The sequence below is a fragment of the Ursus americanus genome, chromosome 34, assembly GCF_024610735.1.
Source record: "Ursus americanus isolate L20-20 chromosome 34, mUrsAme1.1.p, whole genome shotgun sequence".
NCBI lineage: Eukaryota > Metazoa > Chordata > Mammalia > Carnivora > Ursidae > Ursus > Ursus americanus.
In genome coordinates this window covers 3,583,845-3,610,508 of record NC_142160.1, presented here as the reverse complement: position 1 = coordinate 3,610,508, position 26,664 = coordinate 3,583,845, and the positions used below count along the sequence as shown (strand labels likewise).

Here is a 26,664-nt window from a genome sequence, read left to right as displayed (position 1 = left end):
GGAAGCTGCTAGGCCCTCCCAGCTCCAGCCGCTGAAGCCAAAGCAGAAGCAGGGCCGTGGGCACACAAGGTGGGGCAGAGGACAGCTCTCCTAACTCGGCCGTGCTCTGTCCCCGGAGTCCCCCAGATGGTGCCCCTTCCGCTCTGGCGTGGGCTGGGGGGATGTGAGATACCCAGCTACCAGGGCTGCTCGCTGGCGGGCCGGGTCAGAGGAGGCACAGAGAGCTTATCTGCTCAGGTGGGTGTGTAGCTGAGAACCGCTCAGACCCTCAAGCACTAGTTCCTCTAGTAGTTCAAGAAAAGGGACCATCATGCCCAAATGCTCTGTTCGCAGTGCCAGCTTTCAGGGCTGGGGAGGGACAGAGCCCTGAGAAAGGCAGCCCCCTTCTCATGTCCTGTTGGCTCTGCCCTGGCTGCCACAGAGGAGATGCTGGAGGCTCTGGCCGCCGCTACGGGCATGCGTGGCCAGCCCAGGAGCAGGGCAGGCTTCCTGCACGGCCACGCAGTGCACCCGTTTCACAGAGTGGGGTTGGACGCTACCAGTGAGAGAAGCAGTGGAATCACCGTGGCATCTGGCAACGGCTTGGGGCTGGACTCCCGTCGCGGTGATGTCTACAGGCAGAGGGTTCAGAGGAATTTGAAGATGGGCAAGTGCCCTCTCCTGACCTTTTCAAAAATAGTCAGATCACTTTCACTTCCAGCCTCCAAGCCCAGCTGAATGAAACCTTTGTGCCGTTTACAGAAAGTGAAGCATGGATTGGCCAGAGAAGTTCAGACTCCTCACAGCCTCTCTTGGATTGAGTCACATTTCTTTTGAGCTGTCTTTTAACACTTCCGGAAACACACACTTTTTATGAAGCTTAGAACTTGCTCACAAGTGGCCCAAACTTGAGCGCTTTAAAAATACAAGGAATGTGCGATGTGCCACACAAGACAGGAAGTGACAGCCCTCAGCTGACTTGGTGGACAGGTATTCGGATGACTGGAGAGCTGTGGTTGGTGTAGTTCTCGGGGGTTCTCTTGGACGCTGGCACACAGCATGAAAAGGCACTTTCGCTCTGGTCCTCGTGGGAGTGTGTGCGTGGTGTGCGACAGTCAAACCACTCTTCTCAAAAGACGACAGTTTTATCCCGCCTGTCCACGGTGCTGTATTCCTGAGTTCAGGTAGAGCATGTGACCCCTCACACACTCTGCGCGTATTCGAACGTGTTTGCACATGTAGATGGGAACATTGGGGTTGAATTGCCCGTAAAACTCAACAGAGCTGACAGTTTTAATTGCATCCAGTGTCCCCCAGGGATAAGCTAGTCTTGGAAAGTGAACATGAGGAGGAGTGTCATGGTGAAAGGAGCCAGGGAAAGGAGCTCAGTCCTGGCCTGGGACAGGTCCTCCCTCTCTTGCCCCATGACCTCCAGCAGATGCAGAAGAAAGCCCACATCTATAAGAAAAAGACCTCATCTTGAATGTTTGTCACACATGAGAACAGAGTTCCCCAAAGCTGCTGGCACCTGGAGAAGTTATGTTTAGAATGCATTTTGGGGCTCTATTTCATAACGTTTGAATTGATTCTGGGTTTGGAGCCAAATCAGAATTGAAGAAAAGGACACCCTTGTGACTTTGGTGGGTTTTTTGTCTTACTTTTTTTTTTTTTAATACATAATTTATGTACCATAGAAGTCACCCTTTAAACTGTACAATTCAGTGGTCTTGGTATATTCACAGCGTTGTATAGCCCTGGCCACTATTTAATTCTAGAATATTTTCACCAGCCCCAAAAGAAGCCCCAAACTCAATAGCAGTCTCTCCGATTGCCCTTCCCGCCAACCTCTGGTGACCACTGATCTACCTTCTGTCTCTGGATTTGCCTATTTTAGACATTTCGTATAAATAGGTTTATACAGTAGGTGACCTTTTGTGTCTGGCTTTTTTCATTCACTGTAATGTTTTCAGGGTTCATCCCTGTGTAGTATGCATCAATACTTCATCCTTTTTTATGGCTGAAAATACTCCACTGTGTGTACACACCACATTGCGTTTATCCATTCATCAGTTGGCGAACTTTTAGCTTGTTCCCAGTGTTGGGCTGTTAGAAATGACGCCGCTATGAACGTGCATGCACAGTATTTCTGGGGGTTTATATTACCGTTTCTCTCAGGCTTTCACCCAGGAGTGGAATTACTGGGCTATACGACCACTTTATGTTTAACTTTTGAAGGAACTGCGAAACTGGTTTCCAAAGTGGCTGCACCATATTAAAGTCCCATCAGCACCATACGAAGGTTCTACTTTCCCAGCACCCTCACCAGCGCTTGTCATGGACTCTTATTTTGATCATAGCCATCCGGTAGGTGTGAAGTGGCACCTCACTGTGCTCTCAGTTTGCATTTCCGTAATGGCTAATGATGTTGAAGATCTTCGTGTGTGCTTTTTGGTCATTTGTATATCTTTTTTGGAGAAAATATCCATTCAAACCCTTTGCCCATTTTTAATTGGGTTGCCATTTTATTATTAAGTTGTCACTGCTCCTTATTTATCCTGGCTACAAGTCGATCTGGATACAAGTGTCTTACTGGATATGTGATTTATAAATCTTTACTCTTGTGGGTTGTCTTTTCGGTCCTTTGATGGTGTCCTTTGAAATGCTGAAGTTTTAGATTTTGATGAAGTTAAGTTTATTTTTTCCTTTATTTACTGTGCTTTTGGTGTCATATCTAAGAAACCATTGCCTAACCCAAAGTGATAAAGGTGTATTTTTGTCTAAGTGTTCTATAGTTTAGCTCTTACATTTAGATTTTTTATCTGTTTTGGTTAATTTTTGTATATGGTGTGAGGTAGGATCCAACTTTTTTCTTTTGCATGTTGATATCCAGTTGTCCCAGCACTCTTTATTGAAAAGACTGTTCTTTCTTCTATTGTATTTTCCTGGTAACCTTGTCAAAAAGGTTACTTTTTAAATTCTTCTTTCTACTCCATTGTCCATCTTTATGCCAGCATCTGTTGATTTGAAGATGCAGTAGTTATTTTTTATTATACCAATATGTTATTACACTAATTGATTTTCAGATATTAGACCAACCTTGCATTCCTGGGATAAATTGCTTGGTCATGGTGTATCCTCCTTTTTGCTGGATGTGGCTTGCTAATGTTATGTTCAGGATTTATGCGTTTATGTTTAGAATAAATATTAATGTGTAGTTTTTCTTTCTTGTGATGTCTTTCTTTGGTTTGGGTATCAGGATAATACTGGTTTCATGGAATGATTTAGGAAGTGTTCGCTTCTTTTTTTGAGAAAAAAGTTTGTGTATGGGGCACCTGGGTGGTGCAGTCGTTAAGTGTCTGCCTTCAGCTCAGGACGTGATCCCAGCATTCTGGGATCAAGCCCCACATCGGGCTCCTCTGCTGGGAACCTGTTTCTTCCTCTCCCACTCCCTCTGCTTGTGTTCCCTCTCGCTGGCTGTCTCTCTCTCTCTGTCAAATAAATAAAATCTTAAAAAAAAAAAAAAAGAAAAAAGTTTGTGTAGGATTGTTGCTAATTCTACATAATCATTTGGTAAAGTTTATTAGTGAAACCATCTGGACCTGGGCTTTTCTATGTTGGAAATGCTTTGATTGTTAATTCACCCTCTTGTTTTACCTCTATACAGATCTTCTATTTCTTTTTCCGTCAGCTTTAATACTTTGTTTCTTTTTAGAAATTGTAAATTTCATCCAGGGTCTGTAATTTCACATACAGGTGTTCATAGTCCTTATTTCTATAAGGTCAGTAGTAGTTTTCCCCTCTTTCATTCCTGATTTTAGTATTTCAGGCTTCTCTTTTTTCCATTGCCCATCCAGCTTAGTTTCGCCTGTTTTGCTGCTTTTCAAAGCGTCAACTTTTCATTTTGTTATTTTTTTCTCTATTATTTTTCTGTCCTCTTTTTCATTTATTTCTATTCTAATATTTATTATCTTCTTTCCTCTACTTACTTTGGCTGTAGTTTGCTCTTATTTTTCTAATTTTTCAAGGTAGAATGTTAGGTTATTTGATTTGAGATCTTTTTAAGATGGACATTTACAACTATACATGTCTCTCTAAGCATGCTTTATTTGCATCCCATAAGTTTTGATATGTTTGTGGAAAAGAGTTAACGGGTCTGAACTACTATCCTTGGGAAGGGCTGGCTGCAAAATTGGCCCCTGGCCTTCATTTGGAAACTTAGATTTGGGGAAGTTCCCACCATTTCCAGAACTGATAAGAGTTATGCCTGCACTGTACAAACAATATGGTTTATGCTTTCCTTTTATGGAATTTGGATATCCGCCAAGCAGAGCATGCCTGCATGTCTAGCCCCAGCAGAAACCCTGGGCTCTGAGTCTCTAGTGAGGTGTTGGCAACACTTCACACGTCTGGTTATACTTTATTGCTGGCGGAATTAAACTCGTCCTGTGTGACTCCACTGGGAGAGGACCTTTGGAAGCTTGCAACTGGTGTCCCCTGATATTCACCCCTACACCTTTTCCTTTGCTGCTTTTGCTTGGTATCCTTTTGATTATAAAATATGTCACTAGACTGTATGCTAAGTGCAGTGAGTCTTCCTAGTAAATGACCAAACCTGAAGGTGGTTTGGAGACCCTGACATGTGTGGTTTTGTTTTCATTCATCTCAAAGTATTTTTTAATTTCTCTTGTTTTTTTCTTTGTCCTTTTGGTGTTTTAGGATTGTGTTCCTTAATTTACATATACTTGTGACTATTCCAAATTTCCTTATATTATTGATTTCAAATTTAATCCCATTGTGGTTGGCAAATGTACTTCAATCTCATCATCGTAAAATTTCAGTCCTTGGGCAAATTTTAATAAGACTTTATGGCCTAAAATATGATCTGTCCTGGAGAAATCCTATGTGCATATGAGAGGAATGTTATTCCTCTGTTGCTGGGTGGAGTTTTCTATTAGGTCCAATTCATTTGTAGTCTTGTTTCATTCTTTTATTTTTTAATGTTTTTTTAAATTTTTAAAACACTTTTATTTATCCATTAGAGAGAGAGAGAGCAACAGAGAGAGAGAGAACATGAGTAGGGGAGGGGGGAGGCGCAGAGAGAGAAGCAGACTCCCTGCTGAGCAGGGAGCCCAACATGGGGCTTGATCCTGGGACTCTCCTGGGACTCCAGGATCATGACCTGAGCTGAAGGCAGACGTTTAACAGACTGAGGCACCCAGGCACCCCATGTTTCTTTCTTTTATTTCCTTGTTGGTCTTCTACTTGTTCTCTCCATTATTTAAAGTGAGATAGTGAAGTCTGCGACCACTGTTGTTGAATTGTCTATTTCTCCCTTCAGTTCTGTCAGGTTTTGTTTCATTTATTTTGGGACTTTGTTGTTATGCATATGTATTCATTATTATTATGTCTTCTTGATGAATTAATCCTTTTATCTTAAAAAATTTTGCTTCTTTGTCCATAGTAACTATTATTATCTTAAAGTCTGTTTTGTCTGATATTAGTATAGCCACTCTAGTTCTCTTGGTTGCTTTTTCATGACACATTTTGTCTATCCTTTTGCTTCCAACGTATTTACGTCTTTGAATCTAAAGTGTATTTCTTGTAGACAGCATAAAGTTGGATCATATTTTTAAACTCTGCCCATTCTGCCTTTTGATTAGAGTGTTTGACCATTTATATTTAATGTAATTATTGATAATGTAAGATTTACATCTGCCACTTTGCTATTTGTTTTCTGTATGGCATGTCTTTTTCTCCCTCTCTTCCTGCATTACTGGTTTTCTATGTTTAATAGGTATTTTCTAGTGTACTCCTTATCATTTCATTTGCTTTATATTTTTTGACTTGCTTTCTTGGGAATTACAGTTACCATCTTACAAAATCTATTTTGGATCAATACCAACTAATTTCACAGACTTTGCTCCTATGTAGGTTTGTGCCCTTCTGCTTGTGTGCTTCTGGGCTATTATTGTCATAGAAGTTAAATCTCTATGCACTGTAAGTCTGAGAGAACAACTCTGTAACCATTGTTTTACATACTTGTCTTTTAGTTCTGATTGGAGGCAAAAAAGGTCAAGATGAAAAATACATTTATACTGTTTTTTTTTCTTTAATGTGTTGTTACCTTTACCAGTACACTTAATTTTTTTCAGTGGATTTGAATTACTTTCTAGTTAGCATCCCTTCATTTCAACCCAAAGGACTCCCTTTATAGGATTTATTGTAGGGAAGTTCTGCTAGTGACAAATTCTCTGTTTTTGTTTATCTTGAAATGTCTTAATTTTTTCTTAATTTTTGAAGGAAAATTTTGTTATATATCTGCTTCTTGGTTGACAGTCGCTTTATTTCAGTACTGTGAATATGTCATCTCACTGCCTTCTGGTCTTTGTGGTTTCTGATGAGAAATAGGCTGTTAATCTTTTGGGAGGCCCTTTGTGAATGACAAGTCTTTTCTCTCTTGCTGGTTTCAAGATGCTTTGGCTTTTGTCAGTTTATTATGTGTCTTGGTGTGGATCTCTTTGAGTTCATCCTGCTTGGATTTCACAGAGGTTTTTGGATGTGTAGGTCATGTCTTTTTCCAAATTTGGGGAGTCTTCAGCCATTATCTCTTTAGATACTCTTCCTACCTCTTTCCTCTCTCTCCGGAACTCCCATAATGCATAGGTTAATACACTTGGTAGTATCCCACAGGCCTCTGAGGTGCTGTTCATTTTCCTTTGAACTTTTTTCTCTCTGCTCTTCAGATTTGCTGATTTCTATTGATATGTGTTCAAGTTTATTGGTTCCTGACATGTCAAATCTGCTCTTGAGACTACTAGTGAATTTTTTTGTTCTAGTTATATTTTTTGACTTTAGAATTGGTCTTTGGTTCTTTTTTGCAATTTTCTTTTTTAACTAATAGTCCTTGTTTGGTGAGCTATTGTTCTTATTCTTTTCTTTGGTTCTTTGAAGGTATTTAAAATAAGTGATTTTAAAACCAATTTCCAGTACATTCAATGTCTTGGTTTTTTCAAGAACAGTTTCTGTTCATTGCTTCTTTTCTTTGTATAGGGTCACACTTTCTTGTTTCTTTGCATGTCTTATAATATGTTGTTGAATAATGGGTATTTAAAATAATAATAATGAAAAATGACCAAAAAAAGATAATATAATATGGCATCTCTGGAAATCAGGTCCTTGCCTCTCCTCCCCCAGGTTTGTGGTTGCTGTTTGTTAATGTAGCAATTTGTTTATATATTGTTATGTACTGACATAATTCTGTGTTCTTTGTTGTTTGTGGTCCCTGAAGTCTCTACTTGGTTAGTTTAGTGATCAGCTAATGATCGGAGTGAGATTCCTATGAATGCCTTGAAGCTGTAAGTCTCCAGGTCTTGCAGAGGGACACTGTGTGCATGTTGGGGCATACCTTCAGTGCTTTGCTGGGCAATTGGCAACCTTGCCTGAGCCTTCACTTCCTTTCTGTGCAGACCCTCAGGGTCGGCCAGAGATGAGAGTTAGGGGCTTCTCAGGTCTTTCCTGAGTGTGCATACAGCCCTGTACATGTACACTGCCTTCTAGATTCCTAGAAACGTGTCAGAGCCTTTTGTAGCCCTGTATGGGCATCTTATTCCCCAGTTTCTCCTTTGAAGTTTTTTGGCCTGTTTCTTACTTGCAGCTGCTGCTGTCACTGTCTTCGGTGGCTGCATTGCAAAACAGTTGCCTCTGATTGTTTTCTACAAATACCCTGTGGAAAAAGCTGTTTACAGGGAGGGGGCTCCGAGTCATGTCTAATAAAGACAAGGCCCTTGATCAATCACTGATCCTCCAAGTTGCTGCCAGACAGGTCAGATAATGACAGATTTCTAAGAAAAGAGCTTTGGGTAGGTAACGGACACAATAGTGGTCAGGTCATGGCTACCCTGACTTTGAGGGTGTTGGGAGACGTGGACTGGATATACGGCAATTTAAAATATGCCCCAGAGCTTGATGTTCTTTTTGAGATGCAGCTATTTTCCCAGAATAAACGTTCATCAGATTATTGCAAGCTTTTGGTTAATTTCCAAGTTTTGTAAAAGTTGATCTTGAAAATTACTGCTTATATGGAGAAGCAGATTTTTGGAGATTCTCACTGCACCGTTCGCACTGACATTATACCCATACAGATGGTCCTAATGCAACCATGTGTATAGTAGATGTTATTGATAAATAAGGTGTGTAGCCATCTGACTTCCAGTACATCAAAACTGATGTTTATGAATAATAATAATATAATGATAATAGTATACCAATCATTAATACCAATACTAAAAATATTATTTATATTATAGTATTGATTGTTGTTGTTATTATAGCCCTAAATATTAAATATACCTTACTTCCCAAATGTTAAGTTTATTTGCAGTCAAAGAAGTATAGGGTTTACTGCTGTGTTGTCTTTTAAATGTGTGCTCTGTGGATAGGCCTAGGAAACAGAAATTTGCTCTTCAAGCTGCGGCTGCCCCTCCTAGTCATGAGGTTGGCTTGGTTTGTGGAGGATTTGTGTTCACTCCACCACCAGTGGCGAAGCTAATAGCCATAAATCAAAGGAAATCAATGCAAAAATGCAGAATTCAAGTAGTAAAAATCAAGAGTTAATTATTGAAATCCTGGCATTTGTGTGTTTTGTGTTTTAGGGGGAGTATAAACTTTCCTTCCGTGCTATTAAATTCATGTTCCACTGTTGGACTTGAAAGCTATGATGACAAAACAGTTTATTAATTTGAACTTGTCAGATCTTGGACAGGATTTCAAGTACAGTAAGAGTTCGCTAGTGATGGAATCCAAGAAAGAGTCCTTTTCTTTTTTAATTTTTATTTTTAAAAGAAAGAGACCTTTTCTAAAACAAAACAAAACAAAACAAAAATGAAAATGAAAATGACCAGGATGTGACTTAATGATTTATCATTTCTAATATATGCCAAAGAACCAGATATATTCTAACCAACTACTAGAATGTATAATGGGCCCTTGGCTAAGTTTCTGAAGAATTTTCTGGTCAAGCTGTCCTTGAAGCAGCAGGTTGGCATTGTGCACTCCCAGAGCTGCTCAGACACAGTGGGCATTGTTGTTGCTGTTGCTCATTACTGGTCTGCTCCGCTCGGGTCAGTGTCTGCCACACAGGCTCTTTATTCATGTCATAATTACAGCATATTTGTCTTGAGTATTTCGCAAGTGTTCTCTTTGGATAATACTGGCAAGATTAAGTAATAGTTTCTCGCTAACATTATTGCTCAAGAACATCAAACACGATGGGCTTAGATTTGATGTATGACGCGTACGTCTTTGGCTCCTAGTGTCTTTGATTTTTTGCTTTTCTTTTCTTACGTATAAAATAATCTTATTGTGGGGCTATGGCTATTGTTTCTAACACAAATGCCAGGAAGCACTTAGCAGAATATTTTATTTCAATTTTAATGGGCGGTCCTCATAATGATCAAGAGTAACACACTCAAGTCGGCCACAGCACTGGGCCAGAAACCAGGGACTTCAAAGAGGGTTCTTTTTAGAACTCTGAAGGAACTGAAATTTCTATTTCTATTTCTCCACGTTATCCAACTTAATTATTGGCAATAAGTGACTGTTGGCAGGAAGCACCCATCACGTGTTTCCAGTTCAGCTTTGGAAAAGGTCGACAAGAGGCGGGAGCGCTGGGCTCTGTTCCCCTGACACGTGCTCCAGAGCACGTTATGCAATGTTGCACTCACTGATTCATGGCCGCTTGCACAAGAGGTTTTTCATGACCCCAAATGCAGGCATCCTGGGAATGATTAACTTTGTGACATAACTCTCAACACACAGATATGAAGGATTCAAACAAAGCTTCAAAATAATGTGCTTCAGAAATAACCAAATGTGTTTTGGCGTCTTAATGTGCACGTGATGAACAACTGTTTTAAAGCCACTCAGTGAAATGGAGAAACCTACGTGAGAGGGTTTTTTTGTTTTATTTTCATTTTTTATTTATTTATTATCTTTTTAGGAGTAGGAGTTTCGTAAGATTGGTTCGTGCGTGAACACTCTTCTACTATATTTTAGTTTTACCTTTATGTACTCTAATCTGTTATGAAAAAATGTAGATCTATTTTACAGTGCTCCGTCTTGTGACCTAAACACTGACGATACTGTTGCTTCTATTAAACATTTTTTGGGGCCACAGAGATGGAACTCTCCTATGCCCATGCATGATGGACAGGTAGTATGACAGTTGTTACTGATTTCATGACTAAAAAGGTAAATTAAAATTCTGCCTCCTGTTAAATGTTTTCAAGATCTTACCAGTCGAGTGCAGTCTGAAATGCTTGGTGTAACAGGACTTTGGTTGTGAGTGGCAAGAAATCAACCAGCGTACCTTCGGCAAGAGGTATTGTGACTCTCAGCGTGGCACACTGGTGGGACTGGGGAGTGGCATCCTCGGATGCCCCTGGAGTCAGGGTCTCAGGGCTGCAGGGACACACTCCATTTCTTGTCACATGTTCTCTGGCATGCAGCTTCATCCTCTGGGACTGGTCCTGTTGACTGGCTTCCCCCCAAAGGCAGCTCCCAGCTGTCCGGGTCACCACTGGGGTAGAAGGGGGATTCTTTTCACTCAGTTCCAACTCAGAACTTCCCCCGGAGAGGCTTCTGCTGGGTTGAAGTAGATCACACGTCTTCCCTGTGGCTGTGGGAGTAGGCTCTATGATTGGAGTGTGACTTTCCCAACAGAAGGGGGGGCTGCTGTTCTGGCGCTAAAAATCATGGCAGCCATGATGGCCAACCTTGACCCAACCAGTTCTCCTTGCCCCCAGATGGCCCTCAACTGTGGCATCCACAGATGCAAATGTCTGCTTGGAGCCACTGCAGGGTTCTGCCGAGCCATCGTGCCCCGCTCTAACCCAGCGTTCTAGGGCTCATGCACTGATCTCGAGTCTGGGTGTTGCCCTGCAGAGTCAGGTAGGCTGTGGCCTCCATGCTGTTCATCCAGCTCAGCATACCGTGCCAACAAGGGAAGGGACCTGTTTATAAACGGGGATGAGGCGCAGTGAGCTCTCTGGCTCCCAAATACTCCATGTCAGAGGAAGGGACATGACAGGACCAGTGGGTGTCAGACATCCATGCTTGACCCACCTTGCTTAGCCAGTCTCGCTGCCCAGGCTCCAGCTGATGGGTTTTTCCTCTGAAGGGTCGCTGGACAGAATTTCTTTGTGGAGGTCTTCATACCCCTCATTGGTTCACTTTTGTTTGTGCCATTGTAGAGGGTCCTGGAGCTTGTCTTGGGCTAAGGATCCCCTTAAAACCGTATTTGGCTCTTCAGGGGTTTAGTGCAGGGGTGGCACTAACAACCACCAACAACGGGATTCTTATCAAATCCTTATCAAATCGGTATCTGGATTGTGAGGAGTCTTAAAGGCTTCCCCTCTTAGCGGCGCTTTGTGATTCGGCTCTCTTTAGATCTCGGCTTAGTGGCGTCTGCCTTCAAGCAACAGGACGTAGAGGGCTTGGAGAAGTTCCTAATGCACCCCAGCATGTGGCCCTGTAGCAAGGATGACATCAGCCAGAGAAGTATGGAATGCAACCCACTGGCGGGGACGGGGGTCAGCCGATGGAGGGGTGTGGCCAGGGCAAGACTCCAAGGCCTGTGTCGGGTCCTTTTATGTGGCAAGTAACACACACCCAACTTGAAGTAAACGAGACCAGAAAAGGGAATCCACTGAGCAGCCGGCTTCTGGGACAACTAGACCTGTGATCCCATCCTTTCCCAGGTTCCCTCTCCCCCACCAGCTTGCCATCTTCCAGCCTTGCCACCAAGCAGCAGGTGATCTTACCTCCACTCCACCTGGAGGTTATTCAGGGGCAGACTCGGGCCCTGTGGCTGGGGGAGAGGATGTCACACTTGGAGTGGAGACACAAAGCAGGTCACATCCGCCACACTTGGCTTGTAAGGACAACAGACAGCCACGTGGAGTGCCACGGGCAGGTCTCTGCCTGTGTCTCTTGGTTATTTGTGCATTTTCTCGTTCATCTCTGCTTGCTCTATGGCTAGAACACCCAGGAAACTGCATGGTGATTGCAGGGTTCTTCAAATCCACGTTGCCACCAACTGAGTACCTGTGCGTGGCACAGATTTTCCCGGTTTTGTGGGAGTTGTGTTTCATAGTGCTGGTTGCCTCAAGTCATCACCTAAGCCATGTTTGTTATTTATCGTTGTATTTGTTTTCACAGACGATAAGAAATGTCCGTTTACTTTCAGTCAGGGCCACTCAGAATAGCTGGGTGTTCACTGAGAACCACAAGAGTCACTGTGTCTCTTGCACGTGCGGCAGTTCTAGAATCTTCTATTGCTAGATGGCCACGTAACACCAGTGGACTTCTCCTGAGTAATACATCCCGTTCCCTCAGCAACACCCCTGAAGAAGGGGGGGCACTTGTTTGTCGTTTTTCTGAACGACATGCATGAGGGTGATCAGTTAGCCTACGGCACTGCCGCTTGTGGCCGTGAACAGCAGAAGGAGCAAGAAGAGGAGGGGGAGTGGGGCTGCTCCCCCCTCAGACACACACACACCCTCTTCCAAAGACCCTTCTGAGGTCTGGCTCTCTCTGAAGAATAGACCTTCTAGTGACCTGGCCCCTTGGTACTTTAGCTTGCTTTCTGTGACAGCGCTTTCGGGAAGGTGTGAGATTCGGCGACCCCCGTGCTCTGATGGGACCTTCTCTGGCAACGGCCAGAAAGCCTGGCCCATTCTGTCCTGGCTTCACTGTTCAGTGTTCGGAATCCTGTCAGCACTCACCTCCCACACTCTGGCTTCCCCGAAGGCCAGTGTGGTGGGTAAACATTGACTTTGGAGTTGTCCCGAAGTCCGCGCAGAGGCCCAGGAAGCAGGTCCCCAGGCCGGCTGAGGCTGCCTACGTGCCACGGCTCTGGAAAGGGCAGGGACCAAGTGCAGAGCTCCTTCCTGGGATGGGGCGCTGATAAGGGGTGGCTGTTGGCTCCAGATTTCAAATGAACTCTGCCACGAGCTGCAAAGCCGTGTGTCCTAGCTTCACTTAGGATTCTCTTAGTACTCGTTTCCCCGAGAAGGACTGTGTATTCAGGGAGGAGAGACAGAAGCTGTGTGTGTATGTATGAGTGAGCCTGATTTCCTTTTGGGAATTCTTTAAGAAAACATTCAGAGAGACCAGAAATAGTGACCATCAGGGGACTCCCTTGCCATGCCCTGCGTGGATCACATGGTCTCCATAGACGACACCACCCCCGAGATGGGCACATGGGCAGTTTGGCCAGTGCCTGGTGGCCACCATCCCTGAATCCTGCCTGGCCCTTCCCCGAGGCCGAGGGGCTCCCTGGGACAGGCTTATTATCTTGGACGTAGCATCTTAAATGCGTGTCACTGACCACTTACCTCTACGGTTCCCCTTGCAAAGGTTCTTTGGACCCAGAGGAGAAAAGTGGTATTTAGATCTAGGTTATTCAAGAGGGTGGAGGGAGCTAAGTTTAGTGGAGGCTAAAAATAGCGGAGCACCGGGGCGGGTCAGGCCTGCCTGTGGGCTCGGGGCCTCCTGCCCGGCACCCCGGCCCTCCCAGGACACCACATGCTAGTGCTGGTTCCAGAAGGTGCTGGGCAGCCTGTTACTCATATGTCAGATCCCCTCTGCATTTCCATAGAAGAGTGTGAGTCACCAGCCAGTGGGGCCTCTCTCTGAGCTTCGAGAAGGAACGGGCTGCAGAGGGAGGGAGCAGCTGTCAGACACCGGAAGGCAGGGGAAGAGGCCTCTTAGAGCTCTCTGCGGTGGCTTTCTGTTTCCATGGGTTAATTTTTATCTCAACAACCGAGATAAGGTTGGATGGCCTTTTTATAAGAAATCTATTTAAATACAAGGGATTATTTGAGCTCCCTTTTTAAAAGCCAAGGGCATTTTTTGGTGGTGCTCAGTTTATAAATAAAATGTATGAGAATTGCTGTTTGATGGACACTCACGGAGCTCACTGCCTGTGCCGCTGTTGGAGCTCCCCCTCCACACGCTGCGGAGGTGCAAACTGCCCCTTTGTTCTTGTCCGTGGGGACAGGCGTGAGCGGTCAGGCGTGCCCGCCCCGGACCCCGCGAGCTGGGGCTCGCTGCTCGGAACAGATGGTGATTCTCAAACCGAGTGCTATTCTGGTGCACTTACTTAGGAAAAGGATCTAAAAATAGACTTGAATGAGCATAACCTGCAAAAATAAGTTGTCAGCTTCTTTTTACTCCTGCTGGGCTGAAAACAAAGCTGTCAGCAATTTCTGGGAGTTGAGGAATCTGTGTGCTTTCTTATTTTAGAGAAAGCTTTTTCAGTACGACTGTAACTGAGTCCCCTTAAATCTCTCAGTGTCAACACATTCCCATCTGTTGTTCTAGAGACTTTTAAGTGCAGAGACCGCTCCTTGCCTTGGGGCGGTCAGGCCAGAGGGTGGGGCCTGCTGCCCAGGGACCAGGTGCACGGCAGTGGGCAGTGGTCCATCCTGTGAAGACAAGGCTCTGCAAGGGCGAGAGGGTGGGGGATCCGGCTGGCGGGCCTCCCCCACTCTGACACCTGTTGTGACTTGGGTTGGGCTTTGGGGAGCACACAGCCTCCGTCTCAAGGCACCTGGTGCCGTCAGGACATCTGTAAAATGACCCGCATGCCAACAGCGGGTGGACTCTGGACCGGTCAGGGTGGCTAGACTTCTTGCTTGGGGGAACGGTATCTCCCTGGGCATTCCCCAGGCTCAGCCCCTCTGAAGGCTCCCTGTTGGACCAGGACCATCTAAGTTCCATGCAAGTGCAGGGTCCCTGCCAGGTGCTGGCACTGAGCAGGACAGGCTCCAGCCAGCACAACAGAAAGGGGCCCTCCCAGAGCCACCGCCTGTTTATTAAGCATGCCCCCAACACAAGCACCCCAAACTTCGGCTGCTCACCGACGGGGTTTGGCTCTGCTCAGAAACAGTCCACTCGGGTTCCACTGTGCCTAACCTGCACATGCCTTCTTGGAATAATGGAAGCCTCCAGGGCCCACCTCGGACAAGCACACGCCACAAATACACACATATACCACACACACCCCACATACATACACACACAGTGTGCTGGGAAGCGTGATTTCTCCTGGGACGGGGCTGGTCATTTACCTGAGGACACGAAGGAACTAAGGTGATGCCCAGGGCAGGGGCACAGCGAGGCTGGGCGAAGTCCATGAGACCATCAAAGCAGACCCAGGCACTGGGCCCCAGCTCATGGCCAGGCCCAAATGGAGAGTGTTGGAGGCTCTGGGAAACTGCCCAGCATCACAGGGTCTCATTAGCTGGTGAATTAACTTAATTTAACCTGTTTGTGCCAAGGGGGTGTGAAGTTCACCACTCAGACTTTTCCCAAAGGCTGAGCTGGGACAGAAACCTGCATGCCTGCCCGATGCCACCCCTGGGCACACACTCACCAGATGCTGTCAGCCAGGAGCTCCAGGCTCCTGAGGGCACAAGGTTGTGCCCCCAGCTTCCAGCGGGCAACACGAAGACAGACCACAATGAGCTTCTGCTTCTGTTTCTGACCCCATATAGCAATGCTCCCGGCCAAAGGCACATCAAAGAATCAAAGCTTTATATTTCAAAATAATTTAAAAGAATGCCAGCCACAAATCTAGGTCTCAAATGCATCATCCTTAAAGGAAATGAAGTTTTGGAAGGAATAGAAAGGACACAGTACTTCAAAAATGAAATGGAATAGATCGGTGAAGCCCTGATGGTCTCTGAGGCCTCGGAAGGGTGACAGAGCTGGTGAGGGCCGGCTCTCCCCGGGTCGGTGGGCCAGACAGTCCCACAGCCCAGCTCACCCAGCTGTGCCCCAGCGATGCAACCCCCAAGACAGTGTCCAGCTTGGAGGAAGAGGACTTCTCAGAAGAAACCGCCCTCCCTAATCGGTCATGATTATAGTGTCACCCCCCAGGCCGGTGAGGGTCCAGGGCCACAGGCAGGGCTGTGTGGTGGTGCTGTTAGAGATCAGAAACCACCCATGAGGAGAGGAAGCTTCTGTCCTTTGGCAAAGCACCCTCAGTTGTAGGAATTCGTTCTGAGACGCTAACGCAGTTCGTGCAGCAGAATGTCGGTCTCTGAAACAGACGAACGGCCTCCGTCAGTAGGCAGACGGGAGGAGCATGTAGTGGTGGTCCTTGCGCTCCGGCTGGACCCCCAGCCCCCAGCAGCTGGAAGTGCTGTCATAGCAGCAGGCACATGACTGGCAGGGAAGTGTTTGCCGTGTGCTTGGGAAAGCAGGGTACAACTCAGCAGGTACAAGCTCACCCTGTTGTCATGTGATATGCCTATGATACGTATGCCGTTCCGGGTTTTCCTCCAGCTGTGACTGTTCTCTCCTGAGGCTCTAACGACCCATTGCAGCGCCGGGGCCTCCCACAGCAAACACCTGTAATCGCACAGTTCTGGAGGGCAGGAGGCTAAGCCAGGGCTCCGGGGCTCAGTCTGGGTGTAGCAGGGGTGTTTCTTTCGGAGGCTCTAGGAGAGGATCCCTTCGATGGCTTTCCAGCTGCTGGAGGCCTCCCGTGTCCCCTCATCCCTGTGTCCCCATGTTCCCGCGTCCCCGTGTACCCTGCGTCCCTGGGCCTGGGTCCCCATCTCCACCCACAGAGCAGCAACCACAGTCCCTTCCCCCCAGCTGGGACCTGTGGCCACAGTGCATGCGCTCTGCTAAGCCGATTAGCAACCTTCACTTCCTCCTAATTACCTTCCTCTGCTACCCTAATCCCCCCGGGTCAGAAACCCAGCGTATTTACAGGTTCCAAGGATAAGGATGGGGACCTCTTTGAAGGGCCAATATCCTGCTCAGAACAGGATGCATATGCTTGACTGTAATCAGCCAAGAAGAAGCGGAAAACCAGAGCTCTGGGTGCTCTGTGTTAATTTTCCTTGCAGCTTTACCGACTCCCTTTCATTTCTGTAACCAGTTGTCTGGTTCTCGGCTTTAGTGCTAAATGTGCAGTAATTCACTCATTCTCCTTCATTTCATTCCATGGTTTCCATTTCTGTGTTCTTGATCAACCAGGCAGTACAGAAGAGCCCGTGTGGTTCAGTTACTGCCGTGTAACAAGCCATCCCAAAATTTGGTGATTAAAACAACACAACCTTCTTTTTCTTGCCATCCTGTGGATCAGAACTTGGGCAGTGCTCAGCGGGGCAGCTGGGCTTTCTCCTGTCCCCAAGGCCTCTCCATGGGGCCTCTGATCCATCACACATCCACCCGGCTCTCTGGGCAGTGTGGGATAAACTAGATGCCCGGACTTTCATGAGGACTGGGCAGGAGAGTCTCAGAAGAGCACTGTACAGCCCATGCTCAAAGCAAGAGCCAGACCGTCCAGTTTAAGCACAGAGGAAGAAGGCGGTAGGCCTGTGAGCCAGACCAGGGATTCAACGAGACCACATCCGGATGATGCGTGCCGACGGTCAGTATTCCTTGCACAGTGGCTGTGTCCATTGTTGGGACCCCCTTTGGTCATCCACCAGTATTCCTGGTGGCCCCCCCTTGTGTGTGCCTGCCCAGAAAGCTTGCACGTGGGACGCTGACAAATGCACAGGCAGGGCGCACAGTTTGTGCAATGGGGGCAAGGCCAGACTCCTGGAGCACCCCTTGCTCACTCGTAACCTAGAAACAATGACCTACAGCCCACACCCCACACTCTGAAGAAGGCAGATCCTGCCTCTAAGCTCTGCAAATCCCCAGAGTTGTTCAGGGCCCCTGATGCCCCCAGAGAGGTTCAGTCTGTATGGACTGCCATACTGGTTCAGTCTATATGGACCACCCTCTGCCCCACCCCCTGCAGATGTGCCCAGGTGACCTTGCACCTCGAGGCTGATGCAGGGCTGCCTTGTCATTGCATAGTTGCAAAAGGTACAACTCATGCCACGTCCCTGGTCTGCCAGGACTTAGGGGTGCCACCCACGAAACCCAAGTGCCTCAGAGTGCCTGGAGTGGTGGGTGATGTCATAGAACCGTGGGCCCGTCAACCTGCTCATTCTTAAAGGTTCTGAGGCCACATGGCCGCCAGGGCTCCCCATAGGGGATCCAACCTCTGTTCTCTTTTCTCCGGCCCCCACAGGCCCCTCATTTTCTGAGCAGGGCAGTTTGTCCTTCTGTTTATTGCCTAAAGATGTGCCACCCACCACCCCGTTCCCCAGCACTGCCCTCTGTTTCTTGGGGCTGCATCCAGCGGCTCCCCTGGATAGAGGCAGCCCATCTCCCGGGGTCTCCAGTGGCTGGTGGTAACGCTAGAGCTGTCCACTCTGGAACCAGCACTACCGGAGGGCGTCCCCAGGTCTGCTCCCCCAGGACAGACAGTTGATGTGTGTTCAGACATGAGATGAACCGGCGTGCACTTCTCGAATGGGTTATGTAAGGCAGAGTCCGAGCCTGGGTCAGTGGGCCGGCAGATGTGCGAGGCTGGACTTCAGACCCCGTTGGCTGGCTGGGCAGTGAGGCCGAGCAGCTGTCCACACACCTGTGCTTCCGTTCGCGGCTGTGACACAGTAGTAGCACTTGCACACTCAGTGTAGCTTATGAATTATGCAGAACCCACTTGCATGCCCATTTTGGTAGCAGCACCGAAAATAGGAGTCAAAAAATCCTGAAAGTTAGAGCATGAAGAGGGGAGCGGAAGAGGCTGCTGGAGAGAAGCCAAGTAGTATTCTTGGAACTTCATGCTCCAGGTGGACAGTTGAAGTTGTGAAACCAGACAGATCTCTCTTTTTCCTGATTAATTATAGGTCGCACAGTCAGGGTATGGGCCGGGTGTATTCCTTCTGTTTTTGAAACCCTCGTTTGACAGCTCCCAGCCCGAGGATTTCATCAGTGTCTCCACGGCCGCTGTCATTGGTGTGACACAAAGCCTGGTTGCATAACTCCGCGCTCTTCCCGCGGTGTCTCCGTCGGGCACGCTGATGTCATCCCGCCGGGGGAGGCCGAGGGCCAGGGGACATCCCACAGCACCCGGCTACCCTTAAGGAAGAGGTGTCACTTCTTTCAGTTGTTGAAGTAGTAACTTGAAATACCAAAATACTTCTGAAAAGACAAAAAAAAAGTAAAATCATCCATACTCCCGCCACTTGAAATGTTAGGACAGTCTGCCTCCTCTTTGACGACCACATTGATGGCGGTCTGGGTTTTGGAAGCAGGTCTCCTGGATTCGGATTTGCTGCCTACTGACTGTGGGACATTGGCGGTGGGGGGATCACTTGGCTACTCGCTGCCTCAGTTTCTTGATCTGTGAAGTGGAGATAATAGTCGGAAGCCCCTTGCAGGATTGTTAGAGGATTGAGTGCGTGCGTGTATGTGAAGTGCTTAGAACGGTGCCCAGCACAGGGCACAGCTCAGCACTTTCAGCAGCGCTGTTATCATACCTGTGTCATCGTCGTCATTATTCCTGACTGCTTCCCATGCTTCCCAAAGCAGACACGTGCACACCCACGTGCAACAGATTCATGCACGTGCACACTCGCACACACACACAGTCTCATGCGGCAATGCACGGACACTCGTACGCATACCTGTGAACACACACATACCTCCTTCCCCAGAAACAATAGCGTCATCCTCCCTGGACGGGCCTGTGGCCGGCTCTCTTGCACCTCAGAATCATCATGAACGTTTTCTCCAGTCAGCAACGTAGCCTTCCTCACGGGGCTGCCCTTCCTCAAAGCTGCTGCTCTCCTGCGGGACGTTGTGGCTGTTCTGAGGTTTCGCCGTCACAGACTGGCTGCTGCAGGGCTGACGCTGGGTTGAGGACGCACCGTTTTAATTTTCCCAGATACTGACGAATTGCTCGCCCTGATTCCTGCCAGTCTGCCTTCCTCCTGGCTGTGGGAGGTCGATTTCTCCACCTCTCAGCAGGAGGGGACGCGGCCCCAATAGCCGCCAGCCCAGTCGTTGAGAAACGTGCGGTCGTGGTTTTATTTTGCGTTTCTGCAATTATTATTCGTGTGACGGCTCCTCCTTTATCTTGTGCAATGTGTGGGCACCGTTGTGAGCGCTGTCAGTATATCCTCCGGCCTTCGCCGTTTGGTTTACAGCTGATCCCCTTTTCTACAAACAACAACAACAACAACAAACCATGTACAGCTGATCTACAGCCTGCTCAAACCTGTAATTTGCCACATTAGCACATTTAGGTAGAGAAGCTGTCTAAAGTGGGAAGCTTAATATTGTTGCCAGTGGGAGTATTTGTGAAGCGCTCACTCTGCAGATGATCAAGTGTTAAGTCATTCATCCACAAGTGGCCCCCGAACACCTATCACAGGAGGGCCAAGGTTTCTCAGCTTTGCAGTTACATCAGAAAACAAATGTTTAAAAACCCGCAGTGTGGTATTTAAGATCTGTCCTGAATCACATGGGAGCTGAGATCAGGGCCATGGGGCAGAAGGTGGCCACTCTGGGCTGGAGCTGGGGATGGCCCTTGGGGTGGGGCCACCGACTGGCCTCATGTGCCCCTCGCCTGGGGCCGGAATGGAGGCCACGAGGGGCTGGGGCGCAGACCTGGCCCAGGACCCGGCCCCCCGATGCCCCTGGGGCTAGGGGGCAGGATGGGCCGATGTTGTCTCAAGGCACCTGAGCTGTTCTCCACGCAGGTGGGAAAATAAAGCCCAAAGGGGCTTCCCAGCCCTGGTGCACACCCACCCTCCCTGCCTTGCTCTGAGGGACGCTCCAAGGAATGAGGTCTGCCTACCCAGGTGCCCGCTCGTCACACGCTTGTTTGAATCCATACACACGCAGCCAGTGTCCTTTGCCTTGCCGCGTCCGACCAAGCTGGAAGAGGAATCAGGCCGCAGTGGGGGGCCCTGGGCCTCCTGCGCCTGCCTCCCTCACAAGGTAGCAAGATAGCGAGTTACCCAGGGCTGGCCCTGTGCTCTCGGCTCTCAGTGGAAAGGACTGTGCCGGCTCATTCTTGACCAAGTGCATACCTCTGTCCCAGCAGCTGTGGTCAGGAGGGTGGCCCTTGTCACTGGGCCATCTGGTCACTGGTGAGGCCATCTCAACCTGTGGAGCTGTTGCTGCACAGTGTGGCTAGGGAAGGGACGCAGTGCTCCGCATCCTCAGGGCGTCCCCCTGAACATGGAAGCAAGGCATAGGTGGCCGCAGTGCCCAGGACAGCCGTGGCCACTGTGGCTTGAGGCGAGCTGTGGGGCCACCAACTCCTGGGCATGGCGAGGCCCAGTCCTTCTGTGTCAGAGCCTGTGCTGTTGGGGCTCCACATGTGCTCCACACAGGTGCTGGGGGTCCCGGGGAGATGCCTAGCTGGCAGAGCCAGGCAGGCCTCTGAGGGAGCTGATGGGCGCTGTGTTAGTAGTCCCGCCGACTCCTGGACCGACCTGCCATCTGTCCCCACCCCCACTGCCACTCCTGAAATGCCAGCACAGCATGGCCCTGTGCCTCCCACAGATCCCCTGCAGTCCGAGAGGCCCATTGGGGGAGGAAGGGTTAAAGGGCAAGTGTCAGGCGGGGCACGTTGTAGGTGCCGGTCCCCACAGACACAGGCCAGTGTCACTGCCCTCCTGTCTGGTCCTGCCCACTTTGCACCCTGAAGAGCCTGGTTCTCCCTTGTTTTGGGGGTGTTCAACCAGGGCTGATGGAGTAGGGGATGCCTGAGGGCACAGCCATGCAGCCAGGGCCTTGGCCAAGGAGCCGTGTGGGTGGGGGCCACAGTCTTTTCTGGCCAGGACTCAGGGGCTGCCGATCCCGCTGCTGGCCTGTCTGAGCCCAGAACTGCCCTCAGCATCCTTTCTTATTCAGCCAGAACTTCTCACGGCCTGACTTTGGTTCGCTGCTTCCCAAATCCCCCCAGAAATGATACACGGCTCGCTTCCTGGCAAACACACCTGCAGCCAGCCTTGATGAGCCCCAAGGTGCGCTTATCAGGAAATCAAATACCACACCGACGTTCACTGGGTATTTGATTGTCCTTGGAAATGAGAGGGGAAGAGGGGTTGGCGTGTTTCAGAGCAGAGTAAGCAGGTTGCAGTCTGCTTACTTTGTGAAAGAAAACCTTGGGGACGTGGAAAATTGAAGCGCTGGCCAGCGGGTCTGTGAGCCTGCCCCCCCCAGGGGCTCGCACATGCTCACTGTGGAGATGGCGCCAGAAGAGCGAGCCGTGGCATTTCCAGTCTGTGTGTGTGATAACCACATTTAAGTGAAGCTTGGGGTTGACTCGGAAAAGCAAACTCGTTTCAGGCACTCTTGTAAGATTTGAGGTGAGCTGGGCCTCTGTGCTCCTGCCTCCCACCAAGGACCCCACTGCCAGTGCAGCAACTGCCCAGGAGTGGCCCATGAGGGGCCCCCGACCCCGCACACGACCCCCAGCCTGGGGGCCGTGCCAGCTCCCCTGCCCCTTGTCACCGGCAGAACCCTTGTGCTGCTTTGCCATTGCTGCAGGGACGGCGTGACGGCGGGTCACCTGCCCAGGTGCACCTGGACTGAGACTGCAGCCCGTCTGTATCCTAAGAGAACACGGGGGAAGGCGGGGGCGTGAACAGGCAGGAATGTGGGGGGGCGACTCTGCATTCATGCAGGTCTGTTTTTTTTTTTTTTTTAAAGATTTTATTTATTTATTTGACAGAGATAGACAGCCAGCGAGAAAGGGAACACAAGCAGGGTGAGTGGGAGAGGAAGAAGCAGGCTCATAGCAGAGGAGCCTGATGTGGGGCTCGATCCCATAACACCGGGATCACGCCCTGAGCCGAAGGCAGACGCTTAACCGCTGTGCCACCCAGGCGCCCCCATGCAGGTCTGTTTTAAACCCCCGTCGTGTCCCCAGGAACTACCTTCATCAGTAGCCCACTACCTGTTGCTCCCCCCAGAACCCACAGCCAGAAAACCACACTTCGGAGCTGCTATCCCACAACACAGCATCACACTCGGTCTGTGTTGAAGGACCCATTTCTTTGTTGGACTAGTACTTGTGTAAAATATAATAAACCTGAATTCCTAAACACTGTGCCCACACCTGGTGGCTGCAGTGACGTGGGAGTGCCGTGACGTTTTAAACCCTAAACACTGCTTTCGGGGGTCTCGTCCCAGAGTGGGATGTGTGGCTGGCGCCCGGGCCTCGGACCCTGGACCCCACGGTGATGGCGCTCACAGCCCCACAACCAGCTTCTGCGTGGGGTTCCTCTTCCAACCGTGAACCAACCTGGTAAGGTGCTTATAAACCACCGGTATACTGCCAGCCACAAACTCCTTTGTCAGAGCCAGTGTCCCGAATTTTCAAACAGAAACATGGCTGCTATTGGTTTTTTGCAGCTGTCGTGTGTCCCTGTCTCTGGGGACTGACTCCTAAAGGAGTGATTCTGGGGAGGCTCGGCACTGCTGACTCCCACACGTCCTGTGGCCCCCAAGGATGTTCACGTGGTGGGAGTCAACTGGGGAACTGGGCGTCGGGTTCCAGGTAATAGGCTGGCTCTGAATAAGAAAGTTCTCGTGTGTTACCGTCGCAGATCCTCTGAGCCGGAAGGTCACTCAGCTCACAGCAGAAACCACACTGAGAACATCTGTCAAAGTAGAAGTTAAAATGCTTTCTTCAAAGAATTCACCTCTACACATTTAGAAAATTCTGCGCTACACGCCAGTGAAAAGGAGCACGGACCCATTTCCCTCTTGGACTTTTCTGTGTCATTTTCCTACAGTTCCCTTCCTGACACACAGTTTTTCTGGGGTCCTACTTACTATATTTGGATTTCTGCTAAGCCAATAATGCGGTTTTCTGTGTTTCTTTTCTCAGAGTTAGTTTTTTTTTTCTCTTAAAAAGATGATTTATTACCAAACATGGCAAACTCCGAAGAGACATCATGGAATGAAGTTTAATATTATGATGTCGAGAGTTGAAGTTTATGCTCATTGACTTAAATTAGTCATTTCTATTGCCACGGAGCCGGCAGACTCTGAGACTCTTGAGAGCGCTACCTTGTTGATTTTAGTGCTTTAAAAATAATCCTTTTCTTTGTAATGTTTTGGTGTTGATGTTATTATGCTTGTCTCAGAAACACATTGCGATGCGCTTCCTCGTCTCAATTTCTTGAAAGGGTTTGCGTATGCGATTGGTGTTATTTACTTCTGTGAATATTTGACGGGGTTCACCGGTGAAACTGACTGGGCCTGGAGTTTCCCCGGTGGGAGGCTTTATGATGACAAAGCCAGGGTCTTTAATGAGTACAGGACTCCTTCCATTTTCTCTTTAAGCTTGTCCAAATTTTGTAAGTTTTATTTTTCATGGAATTTGTGTAGTTCATGAAGTTACCAAGCTGATTGGCATAAAGTTATTCACAAAAGTGGCTTGTGATCCTTTTACTATCTCTTATATCCAGAGTGATAACCAGTCTTTCATGTTCAATATCAATGGTTTATGTTCTGTTAATGATTTTTTTCTTGACTAGTCCAGGTATGTGTTTACCTGCTTTGTTGCTTTGAAAATGCTGGGATTTCACTTTGTAATTTCTTGGTAATGATTGTTTTCCATGTTTTTGCTCTCTGCTCTTTATTATTTCTTTCCTTCTACTTCCTCTGGGCCTACTTTGTTTACTTTCTTTTTTAGGCTCTTGAGATTGACTCTTAGATCATTGACCTCAGACCGCTCCTCTTTTCTAACATAGGCATTGAAAGCTATGGCTATCCCTCCAGCCACTGCCTTGGCTGCACCCCACACATTTGGATATGATGTATTTTCACTCCCACTTAGGTTTGAAATACTTTCTAAATTATTTGCAACTTCCTTTTTTGAAACATATGCTATTAAGAAGTGCATCATTTAGTTTCCAAATATTGGAGTCTTTCCTGGATATCATTTGGCTATTGATTCCTAATTTCATTCTGTTGCAGTCAGTGAATCTGCTTCATATGTTTTCAGATCTCTTACCTTTTTTTGAGACTTGTGGTATGTGTAATTTTTTCTGTGTACTTGAAAAGAACATGTAATGATGTATTGATAACAGTTAGGTTAAAGTAAATGGTGACGTTTGGCTCCTCTATGTGTCTACTAACACTTTTTTCTAACTGATAAATTGCCAAGAGAGGAAGGTTAACATCTCTTACTATGATTGTGCAATTGTTTTTTTCTCTAGAAAACTAAGCAAAAAAAGGGACTTCTTTCATCTGATAAAGGGCATCTGTGAAAAACCTAGAGGTAACACAATACTGTAGTTACTATTGAAATATTGAACCCTTTCTCTCTAAGATCAGGAATATGATAAGGAAGCATGCTCAGTCTTATCACTTTTTTGTCATCTCACTGAGAACCTATGGCTGTAAAACAAGAAAAAGATTTAAAAGACATAAATTAGTAGGGGAAAGGTAAACTGTCTGTATTTAAATGTGGCATTATGACATGGAAAATCTCCAGTAATCTACTAGCATAAAACCACTAGTATAAGTTGCAGGATGAAGGTTAATATACAAAAATTAATTGTTCATGTATATACCGGCAGCAAACAATTGAAAGATGACATTTTAAAAAATTCCATTTATAACACCAAATGAAATAGTTAAAAACACATTTAACAAGAGATGTGCAAGTCCTGTTCACAGAAGACTGCAGAACGTTGTTGAAAGAGACATATAAAAGGCTGTGAGTACGTGGAGAGATGTGCCCCGTTACTGGACTGAGAGACTCAATGTCACTGAGACACCAGCTCTCCGCAAATTCTTCTCTAGATTCAGTGCAATCCCAATCAAGATTCCAGCAGGGTTTTGTGTAGAAATCGAGAAGCTAATTCCAAAATGTACTTTGAAAATACAGTCAAGCCTTGAACAAGACAGGTTTGAACTGCACGGGTCCACCTGGATGCAGGTGATTTTCCAAGAAATACAGGACAGTCCTGTAAATGTATTTTATCTTCCTTACGATTTCCTTAACAACATTTTCCTTTCTTTCGCTTGCTTGATTGTGAGAATATAGTATGTAACGCATATAACATATAAAGTATTGTGTTAGTCAACTGTTTATGTTATTGGTAAGGCTTCTGGTCAGTAGTTGGTTATTAGTAGTTAAGTTTTGGGGGAGTCAAAAGTTCTATGTGGATTTCCGAACAGGGGGTTGGCACCCCTAACCCTTACATTGTTTGGAGGTAAACCGTACAAAGACCTAGAATAGTCAAAGCAATTTTTAAAAAGTTGGAGGACAGACACCCCTTGAGTTCCAGAATCCCTGCAAAGCTCCGGTGATCAAATAGTGTGGATACCGATCAAATGGACGTAACTGAGAAGCACACGGGGGTCGTCAGCTGATTTTTAACAAAGATGCCCAGTCGATTCAATAGGGAAATGAAAGTTTTTCAAACAATTGAATGTCTGTGTGAATTGAATGTTTGTGTGCTCTATACACAAAATTAACTTGAAATAATCATAGGCATAAAACTCCTAGAAGAAAGTCTTTGTGATTTGTCTGTTTTTGCCTAAGGCCACATTTCCAGCTTCTAGTGCAGAAATCTAAGGTGGGGGCCAACGCCCAGTAGCTTAGTCGGTTAAGCATGTCTGCCTTTGGCTTGGGTCATGATCCCAAGGTGCTGGGATCGAGCCCCACGTTGGGCTCCCTGCTTAGCTGGGAGCCTGCTTCTGCCACTCCCTCTGGCTGCCGCTCCCCCTGCTTGTGTTTTCTCTCTCTCTCTCATAAATGAATAAAATCTTAAAAAAAAAAAAAAAAAA

General features: G+C 47.4%; 1 protein-coding gene across 6 annotated transcripts in view; it reads left to right on the top strand.

Annotated features, from left to right (window-relative positions):
• The window catches only part of AUH (AU RNA binding methylglutaconyl-CoA hydratase), a 343,464-nt gene that overhangs the window by 165,838 nt on the left and 150,962 nt on the right, over positions 1–26,664 (top strand). Inside the window, exon 11 of one of the 6 annotated variants that reach the window (XM_087858832.1) lies at positions 23,466–26,664. The exons of 4 other annotated variants lie outside the window; for them this stretch is intronic. In XM_087858832.1, the coding sequence (XP_087714958.1) occupies positions 23,466–23,474 (9 nt within the window). In that variant the 3' untranslated portion in view covers positions 23,475–26,664. Of the gene's footprint in view, positions 1–741 lie in introns of all 6 variants that reach the window. One more of the 6 variants, XM_045772543.2, reaches the window with a different exon arrangement.